General features: G+C 43.5%; 1 protein-coding gene across 1 annotated transcript in view; it reads left to right on the top strand.

Annotated features, from left to right (window-relative positions):
• Window positions 1-24,800, top strand: part of LOC139575361 (versican core protein-like) — a 32,880-nt gene that overhangs the window by 8,021 nt on the left and 59 nt on the right. The window contains exons 3-8 of the mRNA XM_071400276.1: window positions 1,623-2,009; window positions 3,351-3,525; window positions 3,851-3,978; window positions 6,569-6,862; window positions 12,350-14,161; window positions 23,467-24,792. Of these exons, the coding sequence (XP_071256377.1) occupies window positions 1,623-2,009; window positions 3,351-3,525; window positions 3,851-3,978; window positions 6,569-6,862; window positions 12,350-14,161; window positions 23,467-24,792 (4,122 nt within the window). The remainder of the gene's footprint in view (window positions 1-1,622; window positions 2,010-3,350; window positions 3,526-3,850; window positions 3,979-6,568; window positions 6,863-12,349; window positions 14,162-23,466; window positions 24,793-24,800) is intronic.

Genomic DNA, 24,800 nt, shown 5'->3' with positions numbered 1-24,800 from the left:
AAATGAGAACTTGTTCTCAACTAGCCTACCTTGTTAAATAAAGGTGAAATAAAATACATTAAAAAAAATAATAACTCCATGTCTCACAGCAATGAGGTTTCAACCCAATCAACAACAAAAAAGCAGACAGACAACGCCAAGTCAATGTCTGTGAGCCCTGCAACCAGAGTAAGGTCAGCCCTATGATGGGCAGCAGTGGGCAGCTAGAACCTCAGGTCCTTTGCCCTGTACAGACAGGATACCTTTCAATTAGGCCCAGGTCCCAGTCTGGATTCAGCTAAAACAGCTGGTTTCACCTCTCAGCCCTAGTAAGGCCCTCTGTTCAGAGCCCTTGCTCACGGCTGTCCCACACCGCTTCCAAAGCATTCTGCACATCGTTGCTCCGAGCGTTCATTGATTCCCTCCAAAGTGATAATCCCGTGCCGGTGGTCAAGGGTGATTCAGCCCGTTGCCATGGCATTGCATCTGGCATCGTGAGGATGTGTGCTGTGTGTGGTGTGGTTCTAACCGGAACATAAACAGAGACTGGGAGTTACTCTGTGTTGATTACTTTATAAAAAGCAATAGTTGAGGGAATTGTGAATAACCTTGCTCCAGAGGACTGTTTGCCTGTCCGACCTGCTGCCAGAAAGTCTGAGTTGTTTAGAAAGACCAGATGCGATGCTCATAAGCTGTCATAGCTGTGTCATACTGTAGCTGTGTTTTTTCTTGTTGCGGCTTTGGCCTTCATAGAGAGAGAGAGTAACAATATATTTTAAGATATGTGGACCAAATAAGAGCTTTTACTCTGATGACTTGAAAACTCAGTTAATTTATGACTTGACATTGCATTTTAAGTATCATTCGTAGTTTATAGTGTTTCCCAGACACAGATTAAACCTAATCTTGGACTAAAAAGCATGTCAATGTAGATTATCTGTTGAACATGCTCCTTAGTCCAAAACCAAGGTAAATCTATGTCTGGGAAACCAGCCAGTTGTGTATGTTTAGCTCTGATAGCCTGGAAGAACAGTGCATCAGTTTTTCTTATGGTTCCTGACAAGTAGTCTAGTAGTGGAACAACTTTAAGGCTCCAGACATGCCTTCCCTGTTTGACTATTTTATGTCATACACATTTTTATGTACATACATCACATTCTGTGTATGTCACTGAGAAGCTCCCCACCCATAGTTTTGAGGATGAGGCTTGACTTTCCAAGAGCTAGTTTGGTGCTATGATGCATGTCCTTTAATTGTCTGGGACTTAATGTTACACCCTCTGTGTCTGTTATTGAATAAGAGGTTCATAGCAAACTAGCAATACACTTGACTAATTAGAAGTCTTTGCAGAGTGTTTCAACTTTGAATAAAAGGTTTAACTTTTTATGAAGAGCTTGTCACAGACTGTATTTAACAGATGTTAAAAGCTAGAGGAAAAGCTTGGGTAGTGTGGTTGAAGGGGACAACCTTGAATCAATGAATTGTTTCTTGTTGTTTTTATTGTTGTTGTCCTTTATCACCCATACTGATACTGCCCCAGAGTTAACATCGTTATGCTCTGAAAAAACATGCCATTGTTCAGTAATCTCTCTATACATTTTCAGCTGCCTTACCTAGTCTTTTTTGTTTTAAATATTTCCCAGCATCCAACACGTTAACTATGATGAGGCCTGTGAGTGGCTCCCTCTCGGGGAAGGTGGTTTTGCCATGCCACTTCTCCAATATGCCCACAGCCAAGCCCTCCATCAACGCCAACGGCACAGTAACCCCCACCAGCACAGACTACCTGCGCATCAAATGGACCAAAATTAATGGGGAAAAGGAATCCACAGTGCTGGTGGCCCAAAATGGCGTCATTAAGATAGGCCCCATCTACAGAAACCGTGTGTCGGTGCCCAGCCACCCAGAGGATGTGGGGGATTCTTCTCTGACCATGGTGAAGCTCCGAGCCAGCGACGCCGGCACCTACCGCTGCGAGGTCATGTATGGTATCGAGGACACGCAGGACATGGTCAACCTCGACGTCAAGGGTTGGTGTCATCTGTTTATTTCTGTATAGTCAGTTTCTCTGCTTCTTCCCTTATGCTGGAGAAAATATCTGCTAAGCACATTGACACTTTTGCAAGTTCATAATGGAAAATGTTTGATAAGCTTATGAAGTTGATGAGCCAACCTTTGAATGTAGTGGTGGAGACGTATTAGTAACAAATCAAAGCAATTTCCCTCAATGTGTCATTCAGTAAATATGAAAGTAGGGAGCACATGTGTCGACTGTAGACTTGGGGTTTCGTCATGTGGGGCTCATCACTTCTGTAGTGGCTATGCCATAGGGAGGAGTTACTCAGCTACGTTATAGGCCTAAGTATTGTGTGCATTTGTGATATTGGTGCCTGTTGATGGTTCCCATCCTTTTTACCTGAATGGTGAGAGACCCTATGCTCTTATAATAAGACATCTTGTTTTATCCTCTTGATTTAGCATAGGAAACAATCATGTGTGCATCATTAATCAGGAAGTACATCTGGTATTAGTGTGACATTCTTTCTCCCAATGTTTTGCATCGAAACAGTTTCTCATTGAAAACAGTGGCATGCAAAGTTAATCTTCTCACCAGGAAAACTAGATATGATCTGATAAAAGACAAACACAGTAAGGTCAGTCACTGATGAGGTGTCAACATACAATGTTGAATCTTGGCATGTTTACAGTCTATGTCCCAAGTGGGATATTATGCAGAACAGTTACAGAGCTATGGCAACTGAGGTGTAAATCTTAATTTTTGTGTAGAAGGATAACTGTGTCCCAATCATTTAATATGACCATATTCTCAATCTTTATTTGGGGAGTTACATTATCTGGCAGACATAACTCATATTTGGGACATTGAAAACAGGGATGGGTTGATTTGGGATCGCTTTGGCTTTCACAGAGACATAACCACCCATTTCTCCAACTTGTTGCAGTTATCATTCATTTCTTCAGCGTCAGTCTACTGCCACAAATATGGCAAGTCAGGGTCATGGTGTCGTCTCTAAATCATCCAGTGTTATCTTCATTTGTGGTCATTGCAGAAGGTTCTAGTCATCTTAAGCTAAATCATCACAAGAAACATATTAGACCCTGATTTATTTCACCTGCTATTAGACAGGAGTCATGACCCCCAGTTTTTAACTCTTTGATTTATGAATCCATTATTTACTAGAGCACTTTTCTACACAGGAACTAATTTGTTTTTATGTGTGCTTGTGTGTGTGTGTGTGTGTGTGTGTGTGTGTGTGTGTGTGTGTGTGTGTGTGTGTGTGTGTGTGTGTGTGTGTGTGTGTGTGTGTGTGTGTGTGTGTGTGTGTGTGTGTGTGTGTGTGTGTTCCCAGGTGTTGTGTTTCACTACCGGGCAAGCACCAGCAGGTACAACATGAACTACAAGAGTGCTGTCCAGGCCTGCCAAACCATAGGAGCCTCCATCGCCACGCTTGACCAGCTTAAATCAGCCTATGATGACGGCTTTGACCAATGTGACGCAGGCTGGATCGCAGATCTGTCAGTTAGGTGAGATGACCTTCCATGTTCTATTCTGTTTGTGTCAAAAACTAAATAGAAGTAATTGGCTAAATCAGAAAAGGACTGTCTCCCAGGCTACTGGTAACTGGTTGTCACAGGGCCTGAAGTCTAAAACTCTTTGCCATAGCTGTCATTGGTCTGAATTTGCATGTGTACTGACATATACTGAGTTTAAGCCAGTGACAGTACCAGCTCTATTCTGACTCCCTGGCTTTCTCATTTATGACATGATGTACAGGTTAGCTGATGCAATCACCTTTCCCTTTGAGGATCAATTACATGACGTGACCTTATCTTCTGTTTGCATGTGTAGATACCCAATCACCAGACCTAGACCTGGCTGCTATGGCAACCTGCAGAGGAAGGCTGGGGTGAGGACGTATGGAGCCAGGAAGGCCACAGAGACCTATGATGTCTACTGTTATGTGGACAAGCTAGATGGTAAGAGAACAACATGTTGGATGTAGAGTCGGCTAGTGGTACGTCCAATGAAAACCAAGATGAGCACATCCAATGGAACCATACACAGACAAGCTGCTAAACTACACTGATGCTAGTCAGGGGGAGAAATGGGTTTCTACACACCTGGTGATGGAAAGAGTTGGCAATGTACCAATTTAGGTCTTTATTCTGGTATTGTAAGCAAGTAAATGCATGTGGCAAGGCATTTCCTCTCTAAATATTTACTGGATTCTATTTTGTTTGTTGCCTGTTTATAACATACTTGCGGTCTGTAAATAGGAATGAGTGAAGGCTACAGTAACTCTACGTAACTTTGACAAGCAGCAAGGTGCCAAACGTTATACCCCTGACAGGCACAACCATCAAAAGAGACAAACTGCCAGGCTCTCAATGTTGGACCAGATCCTTCCTTCACAAAGGCTCTAAAAACGACACCAAAAACTATGTGGTGATGGGAGCTTTAAATGCTTCTGGCACCATAAAGGGAAAGCCTGAAAGCGGCCAATACACTTTATTATCTGTGTTTATCCTTCACGCTGAGCCTGCTGACAAATTGAATGTGAGTCGCAGCGTGCTCCATCACTTGTCTCTGAGCACTAACGTCACTCCTCCACTCATGCTGGGAAAGTATCACACGTGTCTTCCTTGTGGTATTATCAGGTCAAATCCTCTTGGATCATAAGGAGTATGATAATACCATTAGGGTGTAACATGTAGTAGTGTTGATCTTAATGCACTGTTATGGAGGCTAGCTGAGGAACGCATGTAGTTACTCCAGTATAATGTCAGCCAGGAAGCAGCACCCCACCCCACCTGTACCTCACCATGTTCTGCTCACAGTTCAACCCTCTCATTTACAATATACATATACTGTATGCAATAATGCACAGTACACAAATACAAATTTGTGACGGAATTCAGGAAGTTGAGCTTTAATCAAATGTTCATTCTTTTAATGCATTTTTATAAAAGTTCAGACACAGCTTCAAAATTGTATATCATACACTGCAGTTGGGGGAAACATGATACAAGTTATGCTTCTTTGAAATTTGATAAACTTGTTATCCCACTTTGGAGAGAAGTAGGAGAAAACAGACCTTGAATGATTTTCACACTTCCTAGAGAGCTCTTTTTTGTTTATGCCCATTCAACATTGTTAACGCCCTCTAAATCCTTAGGCCCACCCATCTCTTTAAAAAAACACATTTAAACGCATGAGTCAGCATGGCATTGTCCTCTAGAAAGTAGTCTGTCTATTGTCCCCCCTCTATTATCTCAGCCAATCATGGGTCCTAACTTTCTCCCTATATAGCGTAGTGTTTTCTCCTTGGCTAAACTAGGCTCATAATTTAAATGTTTTATTCATATTTCCGGAACCCATACACATTTGTAATTCAGGCATATGAAAGTTCACATGTTCAAGAAGGCATAAAATATATGTATATATATTTTGTTGTTGCTGTGAAGTAGGAAATAGCATCAAACAGCCCTGATCCTGAATCCAAAATGGTACCTGTATTGTATGTACACTGTCATACTGTACCTTATACATACTTCCTCTGTATGGTATATACACTGTCATACCTTATACTACAATGTTTCTGTATGGTATTACTGTGCATATCAATGCATATTTATGGATTCTGAGACTTTCAGTGAACATTTTTCAATGTTTAGCAAGCCAGAGTATACTTCCCTTGACACTGAGACACATGGCAACAGAACAGAAACAGACAGTTGTGTGTTGTGGTGTTTAATATGTCTCACGCCTGCTTTATTAAAGACAAATTTAACACCAGACACTGCGACTGGGGATGTCCGGAACTTACGGCAGTAAATTTGTAAGGTTTAAAGTATGGGATAATTCATATGGAAACTACTAAGACAGTGAACGTTACACCCAAATCTTAACTGAAGACATGCAGTTTTTTTTATCCCCACTGTCGTTTGTTTTGAACTAGATTCCACTGCAGGCTGGTTGAAAACATAATAAGTGTTGACATCTTTATTTAGTGAAAAAGAACTTTGGATGATGAGTAATGAAGTTGACTACATTAACTATGGACTGCCACACCCACTGTGCGGGTCCTAATGGCATGAGGGACAGACTGTCTTTGAGAGTGAAAACACATAGTCAGCATTGCTAGCCCACCTCAGGATAATGGAATGAATGCTGTACTGTAGTCCTAAATGAATTAGTGGGAGAAGGTTTAGGCCCAGAGCCCTCCACTGCACTGACACTGGCTTATAGTTATTGGTCTATATCTTCATGACACTGCTACCATGGTCAAATTGGAATGACATATTTGTTATGGATGATACCAGTATTGTGATACTCGTTAGTATCATGGCAGGGAAACAAACATCATTATGTTGTCATACAGAGTCACATGTATTTATTTTCCAAGCTATACCACACAATATTATGCCTGCAGCAGGTTTTTAAAGAACCAAAAAGTTAGTGATAACACTATAGTCAGTGATAGCACACATATAAGTTGTATTACAACATCCTGATGCCCAGTCACTAGAATGTCACAATTTACATGTAATGCCTGTTTGTTTTCAGGTGAGGTGTACTATGCACCTGTGACCCGAAAGATGACGTTTGAGGAGGCGAAGAAGGAGTGTGAGAACAGGAACGCCGTACTGGCGTCGCCGGGTCAGCTCCACTCCGCCTGGAGACAGGGTCTGGACAGATGTGACTACGGCTGGCTCTCCGACGGTAGCGCTCGCCATCCCGTCGCCGTACCCAGAATGCAGTGCGGTGGAGGTCTACTGGGCGTCAGGACCATGTACCGCTACAGGAACCAGACTGGCTTCCCAGAACCCTCCACCCAGCTGGGAGCCTACTGCTTTACAGGTAAACATACATAGGCATCTATGTGGAAAGGGTTCCTTTTGGGTTTTAACAGAGCTCTCTCAGAGCACACGACTCAGACACAGACTGAGGTGAGAGAAGGTTTCATATTTCTGGTCAAGGACAGTGCTGTGATGTCCCCCCTTTAGAGTGCAGCTGCTTCACTCCCACCCACCAATCCTCATCTTGTCTGCACCCTCTCTGACACAAATACTGAAATGTCTACAAAACAGTCCACTCTCAATATGTTGTGTATAACTCACCTTGTATTGAGTGTATGGTTTATTTGCATGTTCATTTTCATGTTTCTTTTGTCATCAAAACAAACGAAACAGATCCCTATGTACAGCGTTGTGCATTTCGTGCTAGAGAGACTGTGTAGCCTGTTACAGTGAATTACTCACCTCATTGTATGTCCTTTTGTGTTCCGCCCTCAGCAACTAAATTGGGATTGGATAACATTAGAATGAAATCATGACTCTAAACTCTTGCTGCCTTTGATCTCAATCTGATGGGTGTTTTACTTGATACATAGCCCAATCTGATGGGTGTTTTACTCGATGCATAGCCCAATCTGATGGGTGTTTTACTTGATGCATAGCCCAATCTGATGGGTGTTTTACTTGATGCATAGCCCAATCTGATGGGTGTTTTACTTGATGCTAGCCCAATCTGATGGGTGTTTTACTTGATGCATAGCCCAATCTGATGGGTGTTTTACTTGATGCATAGCCCAATCTGATGGGTGTTTTACTTGATGCATAGCCCAATCTGATGGGTGTTTTACTTGATACATAGCCCAATCTGATGGGTGTTTTACTTGATGCATAGCCCAATCTGATGGGTGTTTTACTTGATGCATAGCCCAATCTGATGGGTGTTTTACTTGATGCATAGCCCAATCTGATGGGTGTTTTACATGATACATAGCCCAATCTGATGGGTGTTTTACTTGATGCATAGCCCAATCTGATGGGTGTTTTACTTGATGCATAGCCCAATCTGATGGGTGTTTTACTTGATGCATAGCCCAATCTGATGGGTGTTTTACTTGATGCATAGCCCAATCTGATGGGTGTTTTACATGATACATAGCCCCCAATCTGATGGGTGTTTTACTTGATGCATAGCCCAATCTGATGGGTGTTTTACTCGATGCATAGCCCAATCTGATGGGTGTTTTACTTGATACATAGCCCAATCTGATGGGTGTTTTACTCGATGCATAGCCCAATCTGATGGGTGTTTTACTTGATACATAGCCCAATCTGATGGTTGTTTTACTCGATGCATAGCCCAATCTGATGGGTGTTTTACTTGATACATAGCCCAATCTGATGGGTGTTTTACTCGATGCATAGCCCAATCTGATGGGTGTTTTACTTGATACATAGCCCAATCTGATGGGTGTTTTACTTGATGCATAGCCCAATCTGATGGGTGTTTTACTTGATACATAGACCAATCTGAAGGGTGTTTTACTTGATACATAGCCCAATCTGATGGGTGTTTTACTCGATGCATAGCCCAATCTGATGGGTGTTTTACTCGATACATAGCCCAATCTGATGGGTGTTTTACTCGATGCATAGCCCAATCTGATGGGTGTTTTACTTGATACATAGCCCAATCTGATGGGTGTTTTACTTGATGCATAGCCCAATCTGATGGGTGTTTTACTTGATACATAGCCCAATCTGATGGGTGTTTTACTCGATGCATAGCCCAATCTGATGGGTGTTTTACATGATACATAGCCCAATCTGATGGGTGTTTTACATGATGCATAGCCCAATCTGATGGGTGTTTTACATGATGCATAGCCCAATCTGATGGGTGTTTTACTTGATGCATAGCCCAATCTGATGGGTGTTTTACTCGATGCATAGTCCAATCTGATGGGTGTTTTACTCGATGCATAGCCCAATCTGATGGGTGTTTTACATGATGCATAGCCCAATCTGATGGGTGTTTTACTTGATGCATAGCCCAATCTGATGGGTGTTTTACTCGATGCATAGCCCAATCTGATGGGTGTTTTACTCGATGCATAGCCCAATCTGATGGGTGTTTTACTTGATGCATAGTCCAATCTGATACTAATGGACGATTTATTTACAAATAGTGTGTTGGAGGGTCCTACACAGTCATTATCTGTCCGGCTCTAATAGCTGTATTACTTCAAGGCTGGGCACATTTTGTGTTTTCTTTCTCTGTGGCTAGCTTTGAATAACCTCATTGGTGCAGTTGAGCAGAGAAAACAGTCACATACTACCTCATAAAAGATACAAATATAAGATGTTAAAAAAAATTATAATACTTAATATACTTATTTGATCCAAGTTATTTAAACTCTATCTAAACATGACATCTCCAGGTGATGCCAATTGACTTGGCCACCAAAAGAAAGTGCCGATACAGGTCTGTCACCCTTTCTCCTCTCCTTATCTTTCTCTTTTCTCCATCCGTTTCCGCTGTCAGAGTTTGCCCCTTTTCTGTAACACTCACTTGGTAGTTATCAGAGCAGACGTTAGGATAACGGATGGAGCTACTGACCAGACTTCTAAAACCAGTCAGCCTTGGTGACCTCTGACCTGGCCTTTCCATCTTTTTAAACGAGGGTCGGCTAGATAAGCCGACCTCTGACCTAGCCATTCCATCTTTTTAAAGGAGGATCGGCTAGATAAGCCGCCCCCTGCCAGGCCATTGGGCCTCCCTGAGAGACGCTAGAAGTCACAGGGTTAGGAGGTCACATAAAGAGGGCACCCTTACCTCCACATTCCTGTATTCCATTTTAGATCTCCATGTGTTGCCTTTTAGCTCTCCCTTTTTGGTTTTGTTCTCACCTAAGTGCTTTTCAAGTACCCCCTTTTCCATTGACTGGGACACTTCATAATTTCCCCTTCCCCGAACACAAAAACACCAAATAAGACATAATATAAACATTAGTCAGTTAGATGAGGAAAATGGAGGGATAATTTGGTCCCTGGACTGAAGAAAACAAAGGACCGTGTAACAGTGACAGCACACAAACATCAGTGCGATAGTGCACTCCCTCTGCTTTCTAACAGACCACGGTCTATTTTTCCTGCTAGGGAAAAAATGGTCTCACACCTTACATCAGAGATAGCTGGTAGAGAAGGAGGGAAAGTACGTAATGCTGAACAGCTGTCATCTGCTTTACACAGCCTGTCGCGCCACTGAGGAGAGGAGTGTGTGTGTGTGTATGTGTGTGTATATATATATATATATATATATATATATATATATATATATATGTATGAGGGAGAGAGGGAAAGAAGGAGAGAGGGAGAGGGGGAGAGTGAGTCAGACATAGGGACAGGGAGAGAACGAGCGAGGATGTGCCTTCTGAACAATCAAGCTTTGATCAAGTCACTGAGACCAGACTGGGAGGAATATAGTCTTGATCTCTTAGCAGCTTAACCTTTAATATTCCTTCAGTGCTGCAGCTTATAGGGAGGGATCATAATTATGATTCGGCTATGTAATAGGAATATTGGAGGAGCAGTTCCAGTAACCACATGAAGTCAGGAGCTGGAGCACAGGGAGGAACAACACTAGTAAACCCAGAGGCCGTGCGATGACAGGCACAAAGAGACCAAAAAGCAAGAGCTAATCCACAATAGACATCTAAAAGTTCATGTGCTGTTTAATTCCAGTGGTGGAAAAAGCACCCGATTGTCATACTTGAGTAAAAGTAAAGATACCTTAATAGAACATGACTCAAGTAAAAGTGAAAGTCACCCAGTAAAATCATATTTGAGTGAAAGTCTAAAAGTATTTGGTTTAAAATATATCAAAGTAAATGTAATTGCTAAAATATACTTAAGTATCAAAAGTAAAAGTATAAATAATTTCAAATCCTTATATTAAGCAAACCAGATGGCACAATTTTATTTTTTATTTTATTTAGGGATAGCCAGGGACACACTGCAACACTCAGACATAATTTACAAATGAAGCATGTGTTTAGTGAGTCCGCCAGATCAGAGGCAGTAGGGAGATCACCAGGGATGTTCTCCTGATAAGTGAATTAGACCATTTTCATGTCCTGTTAAGCATTCAAAATGTAACGAGTACTTTTGGGTGTCAGGGAAAATGTATGGAGTAAAAAGTACATAATATTCTTTAGGAATGTAATGAAGTAAAAGTAAATAGTAAAGTAAAGTACAAATACCCCAAACAACTACTTAAGTAGCACCATCAAGTCTTTTTACTTAAGTACTTTACACTACTGTTTAATTCACACTTAATGGCTACATGCATGCCGATAGACACTGTAGGGAATGTAAAATTACTGTTCAAAGTTTGTACTTGTCTTAACATTTAAAATGGAAAGCTTTGAAAATGACCTCACCTACATTACAGTATCTGCCTGTGCTAGGGAAATTAGCCTGTGCTAGTGGGGGGAATGGGGGGAAAGAACATTCTGAGTGGATCAACATGATAATACTGGACTTCTAGACACAAATTATGACCATTGTTTGGTCATTTGAACCTTTGTTATGATTACAAACCTCAGTGGTGGGAAACTGCTTCCAATACTGATGCTCTAGGGACTGTCAACTCCATAACATGTAACAAATAATTTCAGAATAATATCATTATTTCTTGGAGAGAAAGTGAGAATTTATGGAGTGACTAGTGATAAACACTACAGCTGTGTCTTTAAGCGTCATGTTTACACAGAGTTCTTTCATGCCCTACACTCAAATGCCATGGCAACACTATGTTATTAAGCCATGCCTGGTATTTACTCAGATTTTGTTGTTTTCTCACAAGAAGAAACGCTTTTGACCAAGTGTTACAAATTATTATAAACTCTGCAAGTATATAGAATGTTGTAAGATGAGTCCCAAGTTTGGTAAGGGGAATTATGTTTGAAGGGGATTACTTTGCTTTGTTTCATAAACAATTAGCCAATAATGCTAATCAATCATTCTTTTTTCTGTTATGTTGCTCTCCTTTTATTCCAGAGTTTGCATTATTAGACTTATTGTGGCTGTGGGAGACGATGTCATGATTTGTAGGTCTAGAGGCTGGGTCTTCTGAGGACACTCACTGTAGGGTTTATAGTGAAGTCTATACTGGCGTCGTGCCATACACCAGCGTGTGTGCTGTATTGTAAGTGGGTAGTGCTGTGTGAAATCTGGCGGATTGAGTGAGTTGGCAAGGTACAGCCAAGACAAACGTACCATTCTGGTGCCAGCCAGTGAGCCTCAGACAGGAACTGGGTAGTTTGAAAATAGAATGAAAGATCCCAGATTAAATAGTTAAGTGGTCCAAAAATAAGACAGTGGGATATGAATTTACTGTCTATTAATCACGCTGTTCTTATGTAACAAACTATTTTGTGGCCTGACCATATTTCTATGTGTCGGTCATTGGTTATTTTTGTTTCAGGCACTTCTTTTGGTCTGGGGATTTCATTGACAGTAATAGACTTTATTTCTATTCTTCTGTCCGCAGCTACGAGGGAGCTGAGAAATCAGACAACCTGGGTGGATGTATCTGTGGAGGGTTCTACCACGCCCCCCCCCATGCTGGCCACGTCTCCCATTGGTTCCACAACAGAGCTCTCTTCTCTGGACAGAGGCAGCACTACCCAGACCCTGAGTTCTGAACTTGTCACAGAGACAGGAGAATCAGCTGAGACAGCAGCGACTCCGTCTATGTTCTCAACCAGCATGGCCCCGCCTCGCCCCACCCCGGTAACACATGAAGATGATCTTGAAGAGGTGACCCCGCTATACACAACCGCTGCTACAGAGCCACACACTACCGTTGCCACCATCACCAAGCAGACCATTGACAATGTCATTACAACGCCCTTCCCCGATTCCCACGTCAATGACTTTGAGGAAATCTCAAGCCATGTGGAGTCGTACCCAGGCCGTGGAGACTCGTTCCAAGCTCCACCCACTACAACAGGAAGTCCAACAGCTCCACATCCTGGTGATTCTACCTCCACTGCTCCCCCTCCGGCCACTGCAGCCGTACTGGTGGATGATGCCAAACCTGAAGAGTCTGTAGGTACCACCGTGGCCCAGCCACAGAGCACAGAATCTGGGCAGAGATTGGCTGAAGCCACAGAAGAACCAGAGGATCACTCCATGATTGAAGTCGGCACGGTTCAACCTGACATTCTTCTAGAGGCCTCTCCAAGCACAGAACCCATGTTTGCTCATGGAAACACAGAGCAAACCGTCCTGGAAGGGATCACTCCAGAGATGACCTTAAACCTGAAAGACGCCCAATCAGTTTCAACAACCGAACTAACTGAATCAATCACCACTGAGGAAACTACAGAAGAACCAATCACCTCTGAGCAAACTACAGATGAACCTATTAGTACCGAGGACACTACAGATGATTCCAGTCTACATGTAACTGAAGTGTCCTACACTCTTGAAACCACAGATGATTCCACAATGATGACTGCCTCTACCACTCCAGATGTGTCAGTAAGTGGTGCTACTTCTCAACCAATTGATCATATTGAAGTTGAGGCTAGTGCCCAACCCTCAGCAGTAGAGGTCCTTGAGGGATCCTCTGAAGGAATTGTAGAGAGACTTCCACCAGTTCCTCCAACCCAAGAGGTACATGATGAGCCCTCAACCACCACATCTCCCATCACTCTCCCAATCGTGTGTGATACAGATCCCGGCACCTGCCTAGAGACCACCACCACCCCGACTCAACCAGGAACCACACACTCAGCAATACCAATGGATTCATCATTGAAGCCTTTAGATGGCTCAGAAACGGATGCCCTGACCACACACTCATCCCAAGAGTCAACCGTCCAAGCCGTCACTCACCCGGCTGAGACAGAGGGTGTTTCTGAAGCTGAGGCCACCCAGAAACCTCTTCCTCATGATGTAGAGACAACAGCCACCGTGTACAGGGAGGAGGCAAGTCAAACACAGGCCGCAACAACTGAATCCACCACACTACATGCAACCGTGACATCCAAGCAGCCTTCCTCTGTGAGCACAACAGCAGTTGCCATTCTCATCAACATTGAGACGTCAGCTGAGGATGTGACCTCAGGCGTACAGGTCATTGAAGAGTCCACCACTCACATCCCTGAGTTCCCCTGTGAAACCCTGACTGAAGACCCAGACACCCCCACAGACATCGACACAGAATACTTCACATCTGCCCCAATGACCTCCGCCGTGATCAAGCCCACCAGGGCTCCAGCCACCGTGGGCCCAGACGGACTTCCAATCCATGTCATCATTGTCAATGTTGACGAGCAGAAGCAGAACAAGTCAGGTAAGAAGAATACCTCTTGTTCACTGTATTCCATTACGTCCAATGCTATGGTCATATGATATAGGCAAACAGAGGTAAACGTTGATCTGTAACAATTCAACGTTTGGTGACCTATATAAAGTATGACATATAAACTTCCAGTAGCTCTCCAGATTATGTTTATTTTCATGACAGTGATAACCTGGATGTCTGCAATTAAGTTGATTGCAGTGGTTAAGGTTTGCTGTGCATCACCTGGAAAGATCAGGACCTCCCTATAATAGGATTAGGCCTACTACACAGTCATGTGGTGCACATGTGCTTAGTAGTCTTTCAGGTCTGTCCCTACCCGGGATCCTTTATGTCTGCTCTAGTAGGAGGTCAGATGTGTTAGGCTACTGTTACTAGGGTGGGTCTTCAACATGATCACTCTCCTCTTGTCAACTTGCATTTTAAAACATAAGCACAGTACATGTTTTGGTTTAACTGTGAATAACAGCTCTTTTCCTTTTCAATATGTTTAGGCATAGGCCTATATGACAGAGAGTCTGTATCGCAGGCATGTGTTAACACTTATTGTCTACTGTGCTGCCGCTCTCTGCCAATGAACATGAATGTACAGTAGAGGGGGTTTTGGCAAGAGACAGTAAGACCATGTGCTGTCCAGGGTGCTGAAAGGGGGGTGGGGGGGTTGACTCTCCGCCAAGGAGAATGCATGTGCTGCTCTCTCCCTCTCTCTTTTTCTCTCTCTCTCTCTCTCTCTCTCTCTCTCTCTCTCTCTCTCTCTCTCTCTCTCTCTCTCTCTCTCTCTCTCTCTCTCTCTCTCTCTCTCTCTCTCTCTCTCTCTCTCTCTCTCTCTCTCTCTCTCTCTCTCTCTCTCTCTCTCTCTCTCTCTCCCTCTCTCTCCCTCTCTCTCTCTCCCTCTCTCTCTCTCTCTCTCTCTCTCTCTCTCTCTCTCTCTCTCTCTCTCTCTCTCTCTCTCTCTCTCTCTCTCTCTCAATTCAATTCAATTCAATTCAACTCAAGGGGCTTTATTGGCATGGGAAACATGTGTTAACATTGCCAAAGCAAGTGAGGCAGATATTATACAAAAGTGAAATAAACAATACAAATTAACAGTAAACATTACACATACAGAAGTTTCAAAACAATAAAGACATTACAAATGTTATATTATATATATACATTGTTGTAACAATGTACAAATGGTTAAAGCACACAAGTTAAAATAAATAAGCATAAATATGGGTTGTATTTACAATGGTGTTTGTTCTTCACTGGTTGCCCTTTTCTTGTGGCAACAGGTCACAAATCTTGCTGCTGTGATGGCACACTGTGGAATTTCTCCCAGTAGATATGGGAGTTTATCAAAATTGGATTTGTTTTCAAATTCTTTGTGGATCTGTGTAATCTGAGGGAAATATGTCTCTCTAATATGGTCATACATTGGGCAGGAGGTTAGGAAGTGCAGCTCAGTTTTCACCTCATTTTGTGGGCAGTGTGCACATAGCCTGTCTTCTCTTGAGAGCCATGTCTGCCTACGGCGGCCTTTCTCAATAGCAAGGCTATGCTCACTGAGTCTGTACATAGTCAAAGCTTTCCTTAAGTTTGGGTCAGTCACAGTGGTCAGGTATTCTGCCACTGTGTACTCTCTGTTTAGGGCCAAATAGCATTCTAGTTTGCTCTGTTTTTTTGTTAATTCTTTCCAATGTGTCAAGTAATTATCTTTTTGTTTTCTCATGATTTGGTTGGGTCTAATTGTGCTGTTGTCCTGGGGCTCTGTGGGGTGTGTTTGTGTTTGTGAACAGAGCCCTAGGACCAGCTTGCTTAGGGGACTCTTCTCCAGGTTCATCTCTCTGTAGGTGATGGCTTTGTTATGGAAGGTTTGGGAATCGCTTCCTTTTAGGTGGTTGTAGAATTTAACGGCTCTTTTCTGGATTTTGATAATTAGTGGGTATCGGCCTAATTCTGCTCTGCATGCATTATTTGGTGTTCTACGTTGTACACAGAGGATATTTTTGCAGAATTCTGCATGCAGAGTCTCAATTTGGTGTTTGTCCCATTTTGTGAAATCTTGGTTGGTGAGCGGACCCCAGACCTCACAACCATAAAGGGCAATGGGCTCTATGACTGATTCAAGTATTTTTAGCCAGATCCTAATTGGTATGTTGAAATTTATGTTCCTTTTGATGGCATAGAAGGCCCTTCTTGCCTTGTCTCTCAGATCGTTCACAGCTTTGTGGAAGTTACATGTGGTGCTGATGTTTAGGCCGAGGTATGTATCGTTTTTTGTGTGCTCTAGGGCAACGGTGTCTAGATGGAATTTGTGGTCTCTCTCTCTCTCTCTCTCTCTCTCTCTCTCTCTCTCTCTCTCTCTCTCTCTCTCTCTCTCTCTCTCTCTCTCTCTCTCTCTCTCTCTCTCTCTCTCTCTCTCTCTCTCTCTCTCTCTCAATTCAATTCAATTCAATTCAATTCAACTCAAGGGGCTTTATTGGCATGGGAAACATGTGTTAACATTGCCAAAGCAAGTGAGGCAGATATTATACAAAAGTGAAATAAACAATACAAATTAACAGTAAACATTACACATACAGAAGTTTCAAAACAATAAAGACATTACAAATGTTATATTATATATATACATTGTTGTAACAATGTACAAATGGTTAAAGCACACAAGTTAAAATAAATAAGCATAAATATGGGTTGTATTTACAATGGTGTTTGTTCTTCACTGGTTGCCCTTTTCTTGTGGCAACAGGTCACAAATCTTGCTGCTGTGATGGCACACTGTGGAATTTCTCCCAGTAGATATGGGAGTTTATCAAAATTGGATTTGTTTTCAAATTCTTTGTGGATCTGTGTAATCTGAGGGAAATATGTCTCTCTAATATGGTCATACATTGGGCAGGAGGTTAGGAAGTGCAGCTCAGTTTCCACCTCATTTTGTGGGCAGTGTGCACATAGCCTGTCTTCTCTTGAGAGCCATGTCTGCCTACGGCGGCCTTTCTCAATAGCAAGGCTATGCTCACTGAGTCTGTACATAGTCAAAGCTTTCCTTAAGTTTGGGTCAGTCACAGTGGTCAGGTATTCTGCCACTGTGTACTCTCTGTTTAGGGCCAAATAGCATTCTAGTTTGCTCTGTTTTTTTGTTAATTCTTTCCAATGTGTCAAGTAATTATCTTTTTGTTTTCTCATGATTTGGTTGGGTCTAATTGTGCTGTTGTCCTGGGGCTCTGTGGGGTGTGTTTGTGTTTGTGAACAGAGCCCTAGGACCAGCTTGCTTAGGGGACTCTTCTCCAGGTTCATCTCTCTGTAGGTGATGGCTTTGTTATGGAAGGTTTGGGAATCGCTTCCTTTTAGGTGGTTGTAGAATTTAACGGCTCTTTTCTGGATTTTGATAATTAGTGGGTATCGGCCTAATTCTGCTCTGCATGCATTATTTGGTGTTCTACGTTGTACACAGAGGATATTTTTGCAGAATTCTGCATGCAGAGTCTCAATTTGGTGTTTGTCCCATTTTGTGAAATCTTGGTTGGTGAGCGGACCCCAGACCTCACAACCATAAAGGGCAATGGGCTCTATGACTGATTCAAGTATTTTTAGCCAGATCCTAATTGGTATGTTGAAATTTATGTTCCTTTTGATGGCATAGAAGGCCCTTCTTGCCTTGTCTCTCAGATCGTTCACAGCTTTGTGGAAGTTACATGTGGTGCTGATGTTTAGGCCGAGGTATGTATCGTTTTTTGTGTGCTCTAGGGCAACGGTGTCTAGATGGAATTTGTGGTCTCTCTCTCTCTCTCTCTCTCTCTCTCTCTCTCTCTCTCTCTCTCTCTCTCTCTCTCTCTCTCTCTCTCTCTCTCTCTCTCTCTCTCTCTCTCTCTCTCTCTCCCTCTCCACTACTGCACTGAACACATACATTGCTATAGCAAATTAGCTTAGCCGACGTTGCTTTGTCTTTATAGTGTCATATTATTCTCATATTTTACAACATTTTACTCTATATAGGCTACTTGAGTGTGTTTCATGAAAACCTTAGACCAGGCAAGAATCATGTAGGTTATTTACATCAGAAGACCCTTTGAAAATGACAGAAGACAAAGGCAACATTAGCATATTGTCACAATTGTACATCTTCTGACACTGTCACAGAGCAACAAAAAACTAAAAAACATTATTTCTAATCATTAAAAATATTAAATATATTTCCACCCCTGTAGACCTGTCAAGGGACCCCTTGCAAAACCCTTTTTTTGTAAATGTTTTCCTCTCCCCTGCTAGCTAGTGAATTCCTCAGTGGATCCTCTCTCCCCACATCCGTTAAGAGCCTACTTGGTTCTTAGTGCCTGGACCACCTCAGTTCAGTCATTCAGTCCAGCTGAACAGATGTCCAGACAGACTGGAGGTTCAGAGGGAAATGAACACAGAGTGAGAAATGGAGAACTTCACAGTCTCTCAGAAAGCAGCTGTTTATTGGATTAACAGGTTTCGTGGTCAGCATAGCAGTGAGGCCTCCAGGACCTGACTTATGTCAATTACCAATGTTAAGAATAACTCTCCCCACTTCGTGTTTTGCTATCGCTGGTATTCTTCTTCACTGAGGCAGCCGCAACAGTGTAGGACGAGGGAGTGTGTGGCCTCACCTCACAGTCAATCGGCCAGTGGGAAGGATTACTGTACAGGTGCCTGACGACTTATTCAGCAGGTTATTGATGGTTGCTCAGAGTGCCAGTGTGTTTCAGGTGTGATTACTCATGCTTTTTGAGTAATGCTGGATTATAGATTAATAGCATGATTGTAATATTTTACCAAGTGTCAATATGCCACTTTCCTCTTTAATTTCAATCAGTGCAAGGCAATCAAATCCTTAACGTGTCGTAAGCAAATTGGCATGCAGTTTCTGCTGAAGTGGCCTTTTACATGTGTCAGTAACATTACCTCACCCACTTCAGATTTTAGTATATGGGGATATTTGCTACTTGTCCCTCAGCATTTATGTCAAAATGAGGATATGGCTGGCCTTGAGGATGAAAAAGATGAGAAGGAGAAAACAGGGGGATACTCCAGTGTTACTGACCCGCTGTGGTGCTAACCTAGCTGTAAATGAGTGTGGTGATCTGGCACGGTGCTACAGGACATACTTGGTTTGGCACAGCCATGGGACATGGCTGCTATTGAGCCAGGCTACAGGTGATCTGGACTCCCTCTCAGAGTGCAGGCCTGCTGGTGCAGCCTGCTGGGGAGAGAGCCAACGCTATGCTCAGAGGAGCCACACCACAGACCCAGGGCACAGCCTGTGTATGTGTGTGTGTGTGTGTGTGTGTGTGTGTGTGTGTGTGTGTGTGTGTGTGTGTGTGTGTGTGTGTGTGTGTGTGTGTGTGTGTGTGTGTGTGTGTGTGTGTGTGTGTGTGTGTGTGTGTGTGTGTGTGTGTGTGTGTGTGTGTGTGTGTGCGTGTGCGTGCGTGCGTGCGTGCGTGCGTGTGTGTGTGTGTGTGCGCACACACGTAGCTCCCTCTGCCAGCCTGACAGTAAAGGAGGAGGCTTGGCAGCCTACCTGAGTAAGCACAGATGCCTGTCAGCACACTGAAGCCTGGACATCACCTCAAGGGTGATGTCACCACTAAGAAAAAATCTCCCCTCTCTGTGAGGACATCTGAGTAGCTGGTGGCGTGGTGGCTTGACTGTTTTGTGCCACCACAGGAGACACCACTTGCTTATGGGAATTGGCCTCAGTTTTCTGTGCTCACTGGAGTCATTGTAGCCTATAAAAAGGGCTTGATAAGTGACAATAATCACTCACATCTCCCTGATCAGAATGAACAAAATTATGCCATAAGGGCACAGTGATATTTTATTGCACGTTAAAATATCACTGTGCACTTATGGCATCATTTTGTACAGAGTACAGAAAACTGATATTTGTCCACTTATAATTTGATCTTCAGTTATGTGCCCTCCAGTACAAAATGATTCTTCCAAAGCAACCACATGACCTACCTGCCCACTGAATTAGAGTCAGGAGATAGGTCTGGACTCTGGAGCAGTGGTGCTGTGCAGCTGGTGAGTTTTGTGGCTGAGGTCATGGTTCGCACACAGCAGAGTGTTTGTGCCTGTCCTCAGCATGGAGCACTGCTCTCCCTCCAGAGCCACTGCTGGCCTGGGTTTATGTGGGAGGCTGGTTTTATTTTAACAGATGCGTAATATGTCACCAGGAGCTTGGGCACCCGCCACTGAGCAACTGAGGCAGGGAGGGCCAAGAGGGAGGCGGGGAGGCGTGGGGGTGGGGGTAAGTTAGTGGTAGTGGTGGTGGGGGTAGTAGTAATGGTGGGGGTAGTGGTGGGGGTAGGAGTAGTGGTGGGGGTAGTGGTAGTAGTGGTGGTGGGGGTAGTGGTAGTTGTGGGGGTAGGGGTGGGGGTAGGGGTAGTGGTAGTGGTGGGGGTAGTGGTGGGGGTAGTGGTAGTAGTGGTGGTGGGGGTAGTGGTAGTTGTGGGGGTAGTGGTGGGGGTAGGGGTAGTGGTAGTGGTGGGGGTAGTGGTAGTTGTGGGGGTAGTGGGAGGGGTGGGGTGGTGGTGGGGGTGGGGGGGAGTGGAAAGGGTAGTGAGGTTGGCAGTGTGTGTTGAGGTAAGATGCAGTGATTAAAGAGGGTGTGTGTGTGTGTGTGTGTGTAACGGGTGGGTTATTGCTCTCCTGTGTTCCCAGGCTCCACTGGCCTTAACAAGTGTCAGCCTCTGCAGCTCTCGGCTCCTGCAGGTGTTCTCTCTTCCAGCCATTAATCTATCTGAGCCACAACTTGTGGGAAACTTTTCTTTTCAGATGGGAGAGAGAAATAGATGGAGGAGGAGTGTGTGGTGAATGGTGAATGAATAACCATTATCCCCTACCCTGGCGCTGGTTGGATTGCAAGTAGAAAATGGTAAACAGATCAAGCCAAAGAATGGTGAGCTGATTACCATGACAGAGAGACAACCACACAGCTCTGTGTTCTGCCAAGCCATTTACCACCTGCTTTATAATACATTTTAGTGCCGTCAGATCAAGGCGTGAAGCACTGGCTGACTCACCACGTTTGTTATTAATAAGGGGAAGGGAAAAAAACACAGGAGTGTGCATCTCGAGGGGACGTGTGAGGACTTATTTTCCAAAGGCTGTACAGTTGTGTGGGCCGATCATCAGATGTGGCACGCGTTCCTCTCCAGGGAGACACTCTGACATCCAATGGATCTGTTCAGGGTTTGACTCCGAACAGCCGTTCTTGTTTGCAAAGCAGGGCAGGAACAGGATGTCTGTCTTTGCTCAGGGCCTTAGTTGACTTGGGGTCTGAGGGGAACCTTTCAGCCCGCAGGACATGGGCTTAAGGGCCGTGTTACACCGAGCATACGCATTCTTTAATGCTCCGCATAACAGCCTGATTAAAACATCACTGCCAAGTATTGTGAGGTGTACGAGATGCCATCCTCTTAACTGGTGGAGCATGTCACAGTGTGCTTTCCAAAGCAAGGCGTAAAGCGTGTAGGAAGATGGGGATAGCTTTGTGCTTTGGAGAGAGTGAAGGATGCTGCTGAATTACCATAAAAAAAGAAGAAGAAATGAACACAGCTGACGGAAGAAAAAAAAAACTACTGATGAATTCTAGGGTCACACAAGGTCATTGGACCACTATACTGTATGTGTGGTATTTGATTGTTTGTGAATGTGTACAGATGCAGGATTTTCATTTGAGCCTGTTTGCTACAGCAGGAAAATAATCCTGCAGCAACAGGACATTTAAATTCTTATGTGGTTTATAATTAATGGACATTGTTGTAGGGGTTGATATAGTTTTTGTAAGGGTAAATCAAGTCTGAAATTTCAAAGGGGAAATTTCAGAAGCCTTTTTAAACCTCATACACTACAAGTTTTACATTTCCTGGAAATTTTTCCTGCAACAGGGTGATCAAATTAATATCCTGCATCTGTAGTATTGCAAGACATGTATGATTTATGAATCCAAGTTGGAAGTGGCCACCATCAATACAGACATTTCATAAGACCTGTAATGCATTAGTGGTAACCCCAGACAACAAACGATGTTCCACGAAGATGTTTGGAAGTGTTACTGTTTAATTTGGAATCCTCAATGTTAAGCCTAAATGTTACATTTCTGACTCACTTAGATGGCTTGTGGTCATATTTTCTTAGAAAATCAATTGGGGATATAAATCTGTGGATTATGGTTCGGATGGTATTCAGTTGGCAGACAAGCCAAAGTTTCCAAGTATGTACGAGAAGATTTGATTTATAATATTTTGATTATTTGTAGGCTGACCTTTAAAGTGACTAGTCCTCTCATGCTATCTTTGTTGTGACGATGCTTTGACCATATCAAATCATTAAGTCATAAGCACATAACAGGTATTAGCTGCTGAGCTCTACTTAGTGCTGGATCTTGCCACTCGATTTTACCATCCCCTGCTATTCATGACTAGACAGAGGACCTACAAATAATAAAGGTTAACAGGAGTAGAAGCAGACTCCTCCCCCCCACTGATGACCTAGGTGATCTTACATGATTTCAGGTCCAATGTTTTTGTAAACCATGGAGCTGAATAGAGTTCAGCTGAAAGAGGAAGGGCAAACGTGGAATTGTTTTTATTTGGATTTCCACTCACTAAATACAGCCTGGACGGAGAACTGTGAAAGTTGAGACAACCCACTGGGCAAAAACTGGTTGAATCAACGTTGTTTCCACGACATTCCAATCCCCTATGTGATGACGTTGAATCAACATGGAAAATGTGTTGGATTTGCAAAAAGTCAGAGCATTTTGTATTTTTTTCACCCAACTTTCAACCCAAATCCAATGACATGGTGAAATGTTTTGTTGATTTCACGTTGAATTCACAACTTAACTAAATGTAAATCAAAACTAGACGTTGAACTGATGTCTGTGCCCAGTGGGAATTCTTTTCAATTTCTGTATGGATAGGAATCTGTATATTTTCACATAATCTACTCTTTGTATCTTTGGAAAATCCACACCTTAGTAAAATTATAGAGAATGACAATTACTGTGTTGAGTGAGGTTACATTTCAGGAGGAAAGAAATCTAATCATAAGTTTAAGAACAATGTCACAATTGTTCATTTTGTGCACTTTATAAATCACTTTCAATAATTATTTAGTAATAAGTATAAATAAATGCAGGAACTAATGTTAGCAACACAATTACTTTTTATAGTGTCATTGTCATGTATGCTAATCAGTCTCTTTCCCCCCTCTTTCTCCCTCTATCTCTCTCTTTCTCTTTCTCGCTCTTCTTTTCTTTCCATTTCCCTGTCTCTTTTCAGTGGATGCGACTCTGCTGATCTTAGACACTTTGAGTCAGTTCCCTATCATCCCTGCCATTCCTGACCAGGCCATCCCCTCCCTGGTGGATGGTGAGCCCATGCTGGCCAGTGGAGAACCTGACTTATTCTCCTCTGCTGCTGTCACCATCACCCCAATGCTGAGCTTCATCAATGGAAAACATGAGGTGACCCTGGAGCCAGAGAGAAGACAGGTAGAGGAGGAGGTTGGGAGGAGACCAGGAGGAGACCAGTTCCAGTTTGAGGGAAATGTGACCGCGCTGGGTGGCAGTGAGGAGGAGATGATCCCCACCGTTTTTGATTACTCTGTGATAGAGATTGGTACTATAACAGATGTAACAGAACCTCCAGAGCAGGTTGTGGAAACCACCCCATCCAAAACAAAGCAAACAGCTGAGGGTGTATCATCTCTTTCAGAAACCAGAGAGGGACCAAGTGACATCATAACTACATCTACTGAAGCAGTGTCCACTGTTTCACCATCTGGCACAGCAGTAACCAAAGCTTCAGAACAAACCCAAACATCTCATACACCCACACCCCCTGAAGGAAGCCAGCAAGTCAGCACCTCTGTGTTTGACAAAGAGGTGGAGGGATCAGAGACACAACCCCCGGATGATGACAGTAATGCTGAGGTGACTCAGCCAGAAGGGTCTGTGGAAGAGCTCTCTGTCTCTCCCACAACTGAACTGCACGTGTCCACAGATGCGACTGAAATTGCAGAAGGAACAAAGAGCACCTCTGCTGTTCCAGATGTTGTAATCTCCACTCAAACCCCTTTACTGTCCGTCTCTACACCCACTTCTGGTGATGTTGAAGATGGATCACCGCCAGCGACACCCAGTGACGTTGAGGGCTCCACCTCAGGCGAGGAGGAAGGATCAACACAGGACACACACACTCCTCAGGAACCAACCAGCACCACTCTGCCTTCCTTAACAACAAGTGCCCAAACAACTTTAGGAGAAACTATCACGACTGAGGTGACGCCATCCAAAGAGGCAGGCAGCACCAAATCGCATTCCTTGAGCTCTACCACAGCTGAATTTTTGACAAGCCAGAAAGAGGGAACAACAGTTAGCCAGCCTTTTGTGTCTCCCACCGTGAAAGACACGACTGCAGCACATATGGTTTCCATACCAGAGGAGGAGACCACAGGAGACCAAACTCCTGATATGTTCACAACCAGCTCTCCATCATCCAACATGGAACAGATCTTGTTAGGATCCACAACAACGTTACCAAGAACAAGCTCAGCAGACACTACACAGGACAGTGAGATAACAGCACTGACCAAAGACAGAACAGGCACAGAG

Source organism: Salvelinus alpinus, chromosome 5, assembly GCF_045679555.1.
Source record: "Salvelinus alpinus chromosome 5, SLU_Salpinus.1, whole genome shotgun sequence".
NCBI lineage: Eukaryota > Metazoa > Chordata > Actinopteri > Salmoniformes > Salmonidae > Salvelinus > Salvelinus alpinus.
Note: the sequence above shows the minus strand (reverse complement) of the source record. Positions and strands in the feature narration are given on the sequence as shown.